The 14,485-nt window shown below is 46.5% G+C and overlaps 1 protein-coding gene across 1 annotated transcript in view; it reads right to left on the reverse strand.

Moving 5' to 3' along the window:
• The window catches only part of RREB1 (ras responsive element binding protein 1), a 66,739-nt gene continuing 52,254 nt past the window's right edge, over positions 1 to 14,485 (reverse strand). The window contains exons 9-10 of the mRNA XM_010167804.2: positions 4,377 to 5,123; positions 1 to 1,559 (exon numbers count right to left, since the gene is read on the reverse strand). Coding sequence (XP_010166106.1) covers positions 1,039 to 1,559; positions 4,377 to 5,123 — 1,268 coding nt within the window. The 3' untranslated portion in view covers positions 1 to 1,038. The remainder of the gene's footprint in view (positions 1,560 to 4,376; positions 5,124 to 14,485) is intronic.

Raw genomic sequence — 14,485 nt, forward strand, 5'->3', positions numbered from 1 at the left:
ATACCTTGCTGGCCTCCGTTTGACTCTCGGGTCAGAGGAAAAGGGTTTCATTTAAAGTACAGTAGAAGAGCTGCAACATAAGAAGAGGAGCCGGTGAAAGCGTTTTAAGTCAAAAACATTTCGAGAGGGGATCCAAGCTGCGTGATACATATGCGTGGGCAAATATTGCCCATTGGTTTCTGCTGACTGCAGAGACAAAGCGAACTGATGGATTTATAAAATAATAATAAAATAATAATAATAATATACTGAAGCAAATCAAACATATATAACAGCGGGTGCATAATTTCCATAAGGTTACGTTGCTATGTAACTCTTCTCTGTATACACGCTCAGTCCACGACGGCCAGAAAAATCCCCTTAGGATTTAGAAGACCATTTTCTAATGCTGAAAAGTGGAAGCAAGCGTGAGGTTGAAATTTTCGTTTTGTTTCCTGCTTTTGGCTTGAACCACTTTGAAGACCTTCAACTGCCACGTTGTTCAGGCCTGGAACAGGCTTAATGCTCCACCATGTGGCAAATGCAAGAACGTCTACTGAGAAAAAACAATAAATCAACATCTCATCTGCATTTCCTCTGACTATTTCATATGAAATTCACATAATTTTTTTCCAGTTATTGGCTGTGGTATCCAAGGGCCTCCCACCCCCACTGCCCCCATTTCCAGCTCAGAGAACAAACACAGCGACTATCACAGATATACAAGAACAAGCTCACGCACACCAATACAAAAGGTAACATTAATGCTTAAATGAAAAAGGTCCTCTCCAAATAATTCATTAAAATATTAAAAAAAAATCATTTTTGGAAAAAAAAAAAAATCTATGATACCAAAAGATCTAATAAAGTAGTAAGGCACTCAAATCAGTATATACTGTAGTCTCTTGCATTATTATACTGAAAGGCATATGGCACCGCATCCCGTCTGCCATACTCTCCCCACAGCTGTCGGTCGCTCTTCCAAAAACAAAGACTCCGGAAACCTTGCTCTGCTGGCTTCAGTTTGCGTGCTGGGACAGGTCCAACCTCCTAACAAAGTCACTCGACCCCCAAGAGCTGAGGCGCACTGTCTGCAGAGGCAAGGATGTGATTCATGGGAGACTTTCTGTTGTGCATCTCCAGCAAGTCTTGAAAGAAACCCGAGGGCCTCTCGTGCTCAGAGCTACCCCGAGGTTCCTGGTCTTTTGCTGTCTGTTTCTGTGCACTCTTGGTGGGCTCTGCGAGGCAGGTGCCGGCTCCTTGCCCGCTGGGCCTCTCCTCTCTGCAGGGGGACTCCTTGGCCGTGCCAGCCAGGGACTCTTTTCGGCTTCCCATGAGGGATGTATGGCTGCCCACGCCCCCCGCGGAGTCGCACTCATTTTCTGAGATGGGGTTGGTGCCGCTGTGGCTGGACTCATTTTCACTGTCTTCTCCACACCTGGACTGGGTTTCCTCCTTGTCGCTCTCCTTCCCGTGGTTTCGAGCATTTTTGACTTTCTGGTGTATGCGCTGGTGACGAACCAGGCTGTGTTTCAGAGTGAAGGTCCGTTCACAGGTTTGACACTTGTACGGTCTCTCACCTAGAAGAGAATTAAAATACAAAGTCAGCTGTAAGGTCACAAACGCACCTCCTTCTTGTTTCTAAACTGTCTTGAGATTTCTACAAGCTTGGAATGGGCCCTGTGCTAAGGAGGGAAGAAGACCATAATCCCCAGGTGCTCGTTAGCATCCCATCTAATCTAGTCAGCAACTTTTCTGGAAGAAGTTTGCAGTCATCCTCTGGAGTTCAAAAGCCTTTGTGAAACCAGCCCACCACGGACGGGTGTTCCCTGCTGCAGGTCAGCCCCTGATACATGTGGAGAGAGAGGACTTGAGATGGAAGGATGAGGATACTGCCCAGGCAGCTCTGGTCAACAGTGCTTAAAAACTGAACTGAACAGCAGATGAGAAAACATCTCCCTCTCTCTTAGAGGCTGACAGACAGGCAAGCACGAAACGCACAAGTTAATCACCAAAGTCAAAGAGAAACTGTCAGGAATTACCCTTGCCACAGCACCCCCCCTCTGTCTGTCAAGCAGAAGACAGTATCACCACATTTCAAAACAGCCACAGAGCAGCTAAAGGACCTAGAGTTCTCAGGCATCCATGGGACACAGGAAGGTGTCTGTTAGAGGTGATCAAAATTCACCGACCGAGTGAAAAATGCTTGCCTCGGGATGTTACTGACAGAGCTGCTGGTGTTTCTCAGCCCACTGGTGCTTTCAGACAGGAGTGACATGTGAAAGCCCCTGAAAAACCTCTTCACAGCCATCCCAGACTGCTACTTGTTCTGAAGTTCTTCCTCTTATTTTGCAATCTTAAGGCACAGAACAGCTGCAGGCATCCTATGCTGTAATCAACAGGTTGTCTGCTCTGATCTCAGAGCTGCTTTTCACACCTGAAATGCGTGACTACTTTCCTAAGCATGAGCTCATCAGAAAACAAAACAACCACAGCCCCACAGACAAAATTCCCCCAAAGTTCCAACCAAGCACACTGCCCCAAGGTGCGGTCTGCCCTGAAGAACCAAAGGTCCCACCCTGACCACTTCATTCTCCGCTTCCTATTGTGCCTATTAAAGATCTTTTAGCGCTTCAATTCCATCAAGACACCATCTCGTGCCAATGAGCATAGAGAACAAGACACTGGCGGCTCATTTCTCACTTGTAATAACACTTGAGATCGTTAAAAGAAAAGCAATTACAGACTTGAGGTGCCTGGCTGAACCGTGCAGGTAGGTCCTGCTGTCCCTGACGCTTCTCAGAAGCATTTCTCTCCGGTGCCCTGCTCAGGTATCTGCTATCAAGGGAGGACACAACTCCTGGGAGCATTTTTTGGCCGACAGCCTTTGCCCATCCGTCACTTGGCTGTGGCCGAAGCAGCCCCGTGGCTCAGCCTGCGTGTGGGCAGGTGGCACGCGAGCACCCCACAACCATTTCCAGTCCCAATGCCATTCAGTTAGGCAGGCAGAGGTTTCTTGTATGCTTTGGTGTGGCCCAAATGTTTCTCTTCTGAGTAAAGAAATTCCCAAACCTTACAGTTATCTTTAAAAAACCCCACATGTTAAAACCAAAGTGTTTTGTCAATATACCTGAACAAGTGGGAAGGAGGGAAGGAGGAGAGTCAGCCCACAGTATTGAGGCAAAACCCTCAGCTGAAAATGCATTGATTTAACAGTGAGGATAAGTGCTATTGACATTAATTAAATCTGAAGAAAGCACTGACCCAGGTTACTATTCAACATCTACTCTGTGTTAAAACATCCTCCCGTGTCAAGTAGAGAAACAAATGGGAAAAAAAAGTACTGACAAGGCCCGCATAGCTCAGCATGCAATGAAAACAATTAAAACACACAGTATGGGAATCTCCACGGGCACACACCAGTGCACCAGCTGGAGTTAAAGCTCAGTACTTGGTCAATTTTTATTATTATTATGAAGGATAAAAATTTTGGTTAAGGCACTTGTCTTTGGTGTAGTTTATTAAACATCACCGCCAATTACAGCAAAAATATTTTGTTAATCACACCAAGACCTTGTCTTCAGCAGAGAGCACCTTCAAAAGATACAAAATGTCAAACCGCACCAGTCTTCCCATGTCAGAGCAGTTTGCTGACAGGGAAAATGCATAATTAATAAGGATACATTAATAAGGATGAATGATTAATTCACCTTTGAGCTGGCTCACGGCTCCATCTCTTTTGCACGGTACTGCTGCAAACTGTGGATCGCACAAAGCGATCCCACATATTTTTAACTGTTGAGTCAAGACATCAGACAAGTGTTTTACTACCTGTGTTGCACTCTCCCTGCCCAAGCCTGGAAGAAGAGCAGCGTGCCTACTGTAGCTTTGCCTTTCACTCAAGCAGCAGGTCACGCAGATCACCAGCACACTGCAGTACCAGGCTTAGATAATCAGACAAAACCAGACTCTCTCTCTCTAAACCTTCACTCAGAGATTAAGTCTTATCATACATTGCCAGGTCGCTCCACTGTTCGCCAAAATACTGGGAAGAGGTAGAGCCATATGTATATGACAAGAAAGGAGTCAGAAGCTGGGCAGAACAACTGCCCAGGGATCTCCATACTTGCCCTGACCTCTAAACTCTGCAAGCAGGCATGGGGAAAAACACTTTGGGAATTGAAGATAAGGCAGTGCTGACAATTCCCGCTCCCTCGACAGGCTGTGTATGCAGCACGGGGGACTGGGGCAGAGAAGACACCTCACAGATACCTGTAGGACTAAAAACAGTGTCTCCAACCTCAAGTGCTAGCAGCAATTGTGCACCTACAGAGCAGATGCCTCAGTCTGGTGGCAGACCTGCTCGTAATCTGTTCTGCCCTCAAGCCTCCTCTTACCTGTATGAGACCGCATATGTCGCGTCAGATCTTGCAGAGACCAGAAACGCTTGTTGCACACAGTACAGACTTTCTTTCTTTTGTCTGCTTTTGCAGTACTCTTAGCCCCATCAGTCTTTGGTTTTGTGTCATCACTGCTCTTCTCAGTGGACTTTCTCTCTGTGCCTTCCCCCTCAGAAACGCTTTCGCTCTCTTCATTCTCCTTTCCTGTTGCCTCACAGTCCACAGGAGACTCCACTACCTTCAAGTCCATCGGAGACTCTTCCTGCTCAAGACCAGAGTCCTGCATCAAGGGAGCTCCTGCATCATTCTGAATGCTTTTGCTTTCATCCTCACTGCTCCTTTCATCCTTTCTGTCCTCACGAGTGTGGGCCTTTTTGTGACGGCTAAGAGTGCCAGCAAACTTGAAGGTTTTGCCACAAATGTCACAGGCATGTTTCCTTTCAGTCTGAGAACTGCTGCCTGCACTCTGGTCACTCTCTGCCAGCTTGAAGTCCATTAATTTGCTGGCAAAATTGAGGTCAAGACTTTTGTTACTTACAGAATCTTCCTCAGGGCCCTCTTCATATCCATCCGCTTTTTCTTCGGCATCCTCTTCTTCTGGAGGGGAGTCAGCCTTTTGCTCCTCCTTGGGGCTGCACTCGCTCTCTGGTAGCTCTGTTATTTCCTCTGGCTGTTCCTTCTCGCAGGAGGTCAGGTCCAAGACTTCGTTTCCTGCAGCTAGTGTCTCCGCATCAGACTGGCTGTCTGCAAGCAAACAGAGAGGAACTGTCAGAGGGATGCTCCCTGCTAATTCACCACTACCAGCGGCACGGCTGCGCACAGACCCGCGAGCATCGCTTCTCATCAAGTGTCCCAACATCCGTTCCTTTTATCTGTGACACAGCACAGGACAGCTGAAAAAGAGATCAAAACACCTCAGAACCCCATTAGCAAGATGATAAAAAATCTGTAACAATCTTCTGTAATCTTTTCCAAAATACACTCACTTCCTTGGCAGTTTCTTGAAGTCACTTTTAATATAATCCATTTTACCAAAGAACACGAAATGCTGAGACAGCAAAGAAGAGTGGAGATCGCTACTATCACAAATACACCGTACCAGAGGCACGTGGTTGTAGTATTTAGAATATTTCATGTCTGAAATTTAGGTATAGATGGAAGTAATACACAACCACATATCAATCAAACTAACTTATAAACTATAAGTAGCGCGAAACACTTTTCAAAGGGAATGGAAAGGCCTCATGCAACCAACTGATACAATTAAAGGTTAAAGGTTAGTGCAGACAGTAACACACAAGTCAGTTTAAAAAGTTGAGTATACGTCATATTAAGCAAAAGATGAAAAGTTTTGTCCACATGTGGTGGGTCTTTGACTCACACTCTTTGCTATGTTGATACTACCTGGAACCAAAACATCAAAGCCAAGACGCAGCAATGGGCAGCGCCCTTTGTTGTTTCACAGTTGGCCCAAAAAAGAAGGCAAAACCCACCTAAGATCTGAGTGACCTCCTCTGCTTCCCTATCAGTTTGTAGCACTAACATTTGCTGAAGACATGTGTTGAAAAAAATAAGATAAGGCGCTTAAGGAGAACAGAGCTGGAGCTGTGCCCCTTCCCAAGCTCTATACAACTAGTGTACGTGTAAATGGGAAACAAACCAGAGTGGATCTGGAGGCCAAAGCTGACAATGATGCACAGTGTGTAGCTGCACCCCCAGTGCCACTTTCCAGCAACTGTTCCAGGACATGAACTTAGCAAGTTGTGTTTTCTGAAAGCAGAAACCTCCCCTGCTTTAAGTCCTCCCCCCGATGCCCTTCTTGTTGACAGCATGTAGCCAAGGGAGCACACAACTTCATGGGCGTTTCAGCATTCATCTGCAAGCCTGATAGCTGCTGAGTAACTACAGGGATTTAGAAACTCCAGTAAAGCAGTGTAAGTTCTCCAGTTGATGTAGTACAACATGGGCTTGCCTCCCAATTGCCTAGATCTCCTATTACAGGCTTTTTTCATAAGCAAGGAGTCATGACAGACGATAAGATAGTTCTCAGGCACTTAGCAGTTTGAATGCAACATAACTTGCATCAGCCCCATCTCCTTGCACAAATAATACATGGCCATTAAACAAATGTCAAAGCTAAGCAGCATTTCCAGTAATTGTCAACAATCACTTAATAAAGCCTAATCATCTATACACTTTTTTGGGGGGGGAGTGGAAGGGGGGGAGGAGTGACCTGTCAAAAAAAAACCAAACCTCACCTTTTAATCAAAACAGATTATTTGCATAGAAAGTGGATTACACAAAAGCTTTCCCCAAAGTTCATTGTTCATCTAATTATCTGCCCATTAAAACATGCAACTGAGCCATAATCTGTGTGTAATGCTGGAGAATTTGAGGAAGTGGGCATCTGAAAATAAAGGTCACCTACAAGCGCCCTACGAATCTGCATTTCAATTCTCTCTTTTGACTCATCGATTATCTCTTGGCTATATTAAGGAAAAAAAAAATAAAAGGGAAAAGGCATTATAAACCAAAAGAAGTAATTTCTGAAAATTAAGCTGAAATGCTGATGCATAATAATTAAGGGGAAGCACTGCTCCACAACCCAGAGAAATGGGAGCCAGGCACATATGAGGAGCCGGGCCCACGTGTGGTGCTCCTGGATGCTCACAGCCACCGGTGCAGCCAAGAGAGTGAGCCCAGCGCCAAATCCAGGCTCCAGCTACACAGGGGATGTTTCTGAAAAGGAATCGGGCCTATGGGTTCTTGGGTTTGGGGGCAGGACAAGGGCATCTGGCTCTCATCGGCACTGCCTCTCTTTGGCCTGGGAGTGGGGGTGAAAGGAAGGATCAATAGCAACCGATGTGACTCCTCGCTGCAGCTGAAAGTCTTCATCCTTCCCTGGCCACCCACTCCCACCCCAGCCCTTGCACAGCCCTAACACTCACACGGCCGTGCAGTGACCAGGGCCTTTTCCACCAGAGCTGAACCAACTGGGTCATCACCGCTCCCTTTAGGCTAAGGGCAGGAGGGAAGGGAAACAACAGGCATGAGGAGTTTCCTCCCCAGCAGCCTTTGGTTGCCACCATCACAAAGACATACCTGTGGATGATGGATGAAGAGACAAAAGCAGAGTGGCAGAGCAGGTCTGAGCCAACCAACAGAAAACACCTAAAATGACTGCTGTACCCCCTGCCATCAGTGCTCATCATCAACAAAGTGGGGGGCACCTCCTGGCAGGTGTGGGCCACCCCATCCCATCAGGAAATGCTCCCCCAAGGGGACATGCCTTAGACAGGCCAAAGACTTCAAGCACAGCATGGAGTGGGCTCATTAAGGAGTGGGACAGGAAACCATGTGAGCTCTGTTAGGATGGAGAGAAGAACAAGAGTAGGCTGAGATGGAAGGAGCTCCTCTTTTATGGTACCAAGAGAGATGTTTTCTAATTCTTTGCTAACCAAACAGAAGAGTGGGCGCAGAATAAGTTGGTTTTTCAACATGAAATATCAGGAGCAAAGCAAACGAGGGCAATATACACACCAGTAGCACTCAAGTAAAAGAAAAACCAAAACCAAAACATTTTAAAACACTCAAATGCAAAAGCCACAACTTTTATATTCAACATGTTGTATATCACGCATGATTTTCCACTTTCTCCCTATTTTTCCCTAACTTTTTCCTATTCTGCTTTCAGTATTTTAAAATAAATATTTTTTTTTTCCTTTCTTATGGCATACTCATCCTTCAATGAACTGTACCCGAATTCTATCTCCTTTTTTGCTCTCCTCTGTGCCCTGGGCCCTTTCCCAGCTGTTGTGTTGTTCTCACGTGGCTGGCCCATAATTACATTTTCCTGTTCACAACAGATACAGTCCAAGGGATAGGGTGGTCCACAGGTAAATGACGTTGCCTTACGAGCACAGGCAAACAGATGAGGTGACATCAAGAAAAACAAAAGTGAAGTTTAAACAAAGTGCCTTCAGGAAGGGCAGAGACTGCTTCAGATCCTGGGAGCGTGGATGCATACAGGCTTTCTCTTCTGAAGCCACCTGCCATCCCTGAATGAACGCATCCAAAACTCAGGTAGGGATGTAGCCAGGAACGTGCTGACACGTGTACGTGCTTGGGTGAGCGTCCTTCCTCTGTACCTGCACAAACCAGACCTGCCAAAAGTCTTCTTTGTCAAGGAGAAGTTTCACAGGCCCCTTATGAAACTCCATGCATGCCGTAGAGTGGCAGCTCCTGACTCGCTGAGCTGCTCTGTGGTTACCCCCAACCCGCACGGTTGGTTTTGTAGCTGGGGAAAAAGCGAGCTGCTTTGCACAAACCCCGGCTCTCTGGGGATGGGTGAGAATCAGCCCGGCTCTGCTGCAGCCCAACTGGAAGAGCAGCAGGGGAGCAGCGAAGGTGTGTGGGAAATGCGACGGTTGTGATGACAACCACGTCGGGTCTGGTGTGGGACTTCTCCTGCAGCACAAGGGACATCCCTCCAACGAGGCCGAGCTCCTCTCAGACAGGTAATTCCAGTTTCCAGAATCTTGCTGATTTATGGTGCATCCAGGCGGTGAGGAAGGCAAGGTGCGTGGGAAAGGCCTGCCGTTTCTTTCACCTCTTTCCCATCTTTCACTTACTAAGGTTGTAAAATGCTTTCCGGTCCGTTTGTTATCCCACAGATATTTACACTCAGCGAGTCAAGAGGACAAGAGCGGGGAGGTCCGTTTGCCAAGGCTCCCACCCACCAATACTTCTTCAGCAATCGTGGGAGCAGAATACAGTACCTTGTCATGGACAACCACAGTTTGTGTCGCTCCTCCAAAGCGAGGATAAGAAGGTGACACTATTTGATGATGTCAATTCTGACACTGCAGTCAAAGAACATGGGCAAGGTAAGGAAGAGAGAGGAGACAAGCAAGGAGGTCAGGAGGTATGGAGGAAGGCAACATGAAGCAACCACCGGTAGCTCAGCTGCTGCCTCATCAGCTCCTGGGAAAAAATGAACTTCTCAGGAGATACATTCATAAGCAAAACCTCAAGGACTCCATCTGAGAATCCAAAAACTTTTCTGCCTGCATGAAAGAAACCACTACATAGTTGTAGCCAAAATCATTTTTCCTTCGAACTGTGGAAAGAAAAGACTGTTTTCCTGAAGTCTTATTTACCATTCAAGTTGCAGTTTTCACTCAGCTCAGTCAGAAGAGTTGCTTAATCTTTTATAGATGGCAAGAAAAAAAGAGAAAGAGGAGTAAACTGCTTTCCTGCATACACAAACCAAATTATCAAGAGAGACACCAAAGGTGTAAAGTTTCACACAAAAGAGCAGATACAGATCAAGGTGGGGAGGTTGCTGGTTTGATTCTGTCTTCCCATAGTTTTCTTTTTTGCTGGAACTAAGGTGGAATAGAGAGCAGAGCTAAGGAGTTATTAGATAAAACAGGGTGTTGTACGGGAAACTATTTTTTGACTTTAAAGCAAGTGTTTATTCCCAAACACTCCTGACATCCCGACAGAAGCGTTAGAAAACCCATCACATAAATAATGCTCAAAACTGAGGCAGACATAGCACTGGAAATGGATGTTGTACAAGCAGTTGGCATTACCAGTGAGATGAGCCGATGATTTACTATTTTCCCTACGTTAACTGAAATAACCCCAGCTCTTCTCATATTTTACAACAGACCAACCACCACTAGGTGGTAGCAGTCTAGTAAATTTGGGATTTTTTTTTGGACCCACTCACACAATGCTGCTGCTACTTCCACCCATGAACTGGAGAACATCTTTCCAACCTGTAGAGTCTACTTGCAAAAATTTGGGGGTTCTCTTTATCCATTTTTATTGTAAACACTCTAAACACTAAAATTTAGCCACCTTCATTACATCACATGCACACACACAGGTTAACTATTTAATTAGCACACAGTTGAGAGAGCTTCGGTCATATCTGCATGCCTTTTGAAATGAAAACATTTGAGATAGAAAAGGACTATCTACAGTAAATGGAATTGAATACATTTGGGGGAAAAGGAGAAAAACAATTCTGGAAAAGAACACTTTTTGCATTTAACACAAGGTACCTTCAAGAGCACAGCTGGAGTCACCGACACAAAGAAAAGTGTTCGGGACTAGCTCTGACTGCATCTACCAAGTGGAAACCTGCATTGAAGGGGTGGGGGGAAAAACCCCAGACTTTCAGCTTATGGTGAATCCCACCATTAGCAGAAAGGCAGGTTGATGTAGAGCCAGCAATACAATCAGCAAGTTCTGTACCATCTCCTCAGTATCTTCCAAACAACAGGTGTAGCACTCAGGCCAACCCTCAGCACCAAGCAACTCTTGCTTTACCCTGAGCTGTGATTCTGGAGTGGCTGTTAAACTTTGCCTGACCCTGAAAATGCAGTTTCTCTAGGAAATACCCACAAATGTAGTTCAGAGGTACAAACAGCTACAACAGTTTGGAAAAACAGAAAGTCCCCTGCTATACCCAGGGCTCACATGATTTCTGGAGGGATCACAGAGTGGCAGATATCTAGAGCAAAGATGAATGCTGCTAAATGCAAATTGGAAAATTCACTGTTGAGTATACGTGGTCAATAAGTTCCTAGTTAGCACAGAGCAGTTGTGTTTGACCCTCTCATGTTAGGGGCAAGGCCCTTTAAGAAAGGGATCTTTCCTTAGCAAAGTCTCTTTCTGTCTTACGTAAGAGATAATCCCTTAACCCATTCCCACCTCTCCTTGTCAACTGTATTTTGTTGCAAGAAGGGAGCATTCAGAAAGCCCTAAGGAGACAAAGGCAGGGCTGCTCTAATGTGATGGAAGTGGGCGATTCATTAAGCTGCTCCACAATTTCGTTGTACACTTCTCTGCCAGTACTGGTGTCCCCCGGTCTGACTGCTGCAAGCTGGGCAAGATGTCATCAGTTTGCTTCAGGTGCTTTAGTCAGGCCATTCCTCTCAACACAGCAAGGACACGCACAGGCCACATCACTTACACAGCCTCCTCGTCTCTGAATACTATTCAAAACCATCATCCTGTTTTTTGTTTGGCTTTTAAAACAGGACCAAAAGAAACCCTCTATAAACTTGTTCCCAGTGACACTCCACTGAATTGCACTTCCTGTCTTACACCTCATCTTAAAGCTTCACTTCATTTATGGCTGACCAAACACCATCCAAGCATCTCCATTCACCCCCTTTCCTTCTGGTGTGCAGTGAAATCTGGACAATTATTCACTTCCAGGTACAGCCCTGAGCACGCTACTCACCCTCCTTTTAAAACCAGCACAGAAAGAGAAGTGACTCCATTTTTAAAGTAAGCCACAGTTGCAAATTGTTAATTCACTTCCACTGATTTTGAAATCCGTTTCTTGGACAAGGGAGGGAGACCACAAGTCCAAAGCTGTTGAATGATTTTGGACCGTGATTAAAAGCCGCTTGGCGAAGCCTGTTATAAACACTGAACTGTGCTATAAAGCACACGCGGTAACTATAACAGCGCAGGATCTGGGCTCCCTCCTCGCTGTCCGAAGCTGCTATTTGAAGACACAAAGCATTTGACAGCAAAGCCAATTTCAACAGCATCTATCCCCAGCACCTCCCAGGAGATGCTGCCAACTCCACACCTCAGCTGCATCAATGTGCTCTTTGAGGGCGGTACTGCCAGCCAGATCCGGGAACTGATCTCACGACTGCCGGTCCCTCCCTTTGCCCTTTGCATTTTTTTTGGGCAGCTGGGTCAGCTACAGCTGTGGGGATGAACAGCTGAGAACAGGTCCAGCCAGTATGGCCAAGAAGTGCTTTGTGTTATCCAACCGTGGCCCAAGGCTCTGTCTGCTGGGGGCAGGTCAAACCACTCTGACCAGCCCAGGGCCGGTTGCTAAGAACAACATCTACGTTCCACCAAAGTCCTACTCATCCTATGCGCCGTGCCAGTGTTCACCTGAGTGGTTTTAGAAAACGCTTGCCTCCTCACCCCACCGACCAGCTGAGCTGTGTTAAGATCCGTCTGACTACAAAGAAAGTTTTCTGTAGACCCAAATAGGATGTTTTAGTTTCATTCTGCCATGAAAATCGTTGGAGGCGAGTACTTTCAGAGCCCTTTCTGCAGACTTTTGTTCTGTGAGGGGATCATGTCATAACATGAGCCTTCCACTCTCACGCTGTAGCCATCTGTTGTCTGCATAGGCAGGAGGAGCCCACGTGACAGCCCAGATACTGTGCTACAGCCCTGTGAAGTTACAGGCTGTTAACATGGTAACAAGGCAACTTAAGTCTCTTCATGATAGGCAAGATCAAATCACGTCGTAACATGTCCCCAGCACGGCAGATTTTAATGCCAGACTAGTACTGAGACCTGTATTACTACATCTGAATCACTGCAAGGCAACCTGCTGTACTAAAAGAAGAAGAAAGGATGAGAGAGGCTGGGAAGACAGCAGACTTTCCCAAACAAACCGGGGCTTGGAAATGTGAGAGAAAAATCCTGTGCAGGCTTTTGTGCAACCTGATCAGCAGCTACCCCGAGGTTGAGAGTAACAACTCCTTCGTAATTTTAACCACCCTGACGCACGGAGCCGACTTCTTGCTGCTTTTAGGTTTGTTACTTCAACTCTCCCATGAAACCGACTCAAAGTGACAAAGTCACCCTCTCTCTTCTGGAGGTGTGAAGACCTTACAGCAGTGGCTCCCTTGTGCAAACACTTTTCAGGCGAGGGACATGTACCACCATCTGCTGAGCTTCCTTCTTGCATCCATCCCATTTGGTCAGCACAAAAAAACCCCCGAGTGACTGCACTCAACCTTGGTTTCATGTCAGCTTGTCCTTTCTGACTAAATGCCACTCACCTGCCTATGACAAAGCCTTGCATAATCTGACAATCAATCTCCTTCACTTCTGAACTCTCAAAATAGAGGGGGCAATGTGAAGGCAGGTGAGCTTCAATGCAGATGAATATAAGGCAAAATATCTCTGGAAAAATCATCTAAAACATGCCTATGTGATGCTGAATGTGATACTGGCAGGTATAGTCAGACAGGAGGTCTTGGAGCCATTGCTGACAGCTCTCCAGGATCACTGGCTTGGCCTGCAGCCAAACTACAGCCAAGAACCACTGGGTACCATGAGCAAGGCTACTGAGAGCAAGACCAAGGGTGTCCCTCCGCTGCTGCGTAAAGCCCTGGTGTACCCTCAGTTCAGGTGGTGTGTGTCCTTCTGGTCTCCACACCACAGGAAGGAGATAGTTGTGTTGCCCACAGCAAACCTGATCCAAGCAATGGGGCAGCTGCCCTGCGAGGAGATACCCGAAAGGCTCAGGCTTCTCATTATGGAGGGACGAGGGTGTTATGATTGAGGTTTACAAATCACGAAGGCAACTGAGAGGGCACACACAGAACTGCAACTCACCAAATCCTGCAATGCTGGAACTAAGAGGGGCTCTCTGAAACTAGCAGGGGATCAGCTGAAAACAGATTAAAAAATAGTTCCTTACACAGCAGGTAGTGAACTTCTGGAGCCTGACGCCAGATGAGGTTGGAGGCAGACAGCATCAGCAGGTTCAGAAAGCAAGCACAGAGACTTGCAGACAGCAGGTCCATAAACAGACAGTAAAGGGAGCAGGCAGGGATGTGTCCTCTAACACGCAACCCTAAGGCAGCAGTTGTGGATGCTGATAGAGTGTTAAGAGGAACAGACCGCAGGAAGTGGCTGGGCCCACATGCTCACCCTAAATAGTACATCCTACTGCTACTATGGGAGACATGAGCACTTGGCTGCATGTACCACCGCTCTAACGCAGCAGGACACTTCTCGTGTCCTTAGGCTTTGCTGGTCTGCAGAGTTCAAGTCCGACCAAACCCAACTGGGGCTCGCTATTCTGAACAGCTGGGAAAACCTGCACGTGCCTCTGAGACCCAGCATCCTCTTCCTTAGACTGGGGGATAAGCACATTTCTCCTCAGGTAGCAGCTGGCAACTCCAGGTTTGTGCAAATTCTGTTAAATTTGGTAGAAAAGACAACAACACATTTTTGACAGGGGAAGGGCTTTTAGCCCAACACAAGAAAAAAGTACATTTATCAGTCCTTCTAATGTGTAAAACCAGACAACTTTGGGT

This window comes from Antrostomus carolinensis, unplaced genomic scaffold, assembly GCF_000700745.2.
Source record: "Antrostomus carolinensis isolate BGI_N321 unplaced genomic scaffold, ASM70074v2 scaffold33465, whole genome shotgun sequence".
Taxonomy (NCBI): domain Eukaryota; kingdom Metazoa; phylum Chordata; class Aves; order Caprimulgiformes; family Caprimulgidae; genus Antrostomus; species Antrostomus carolinensis.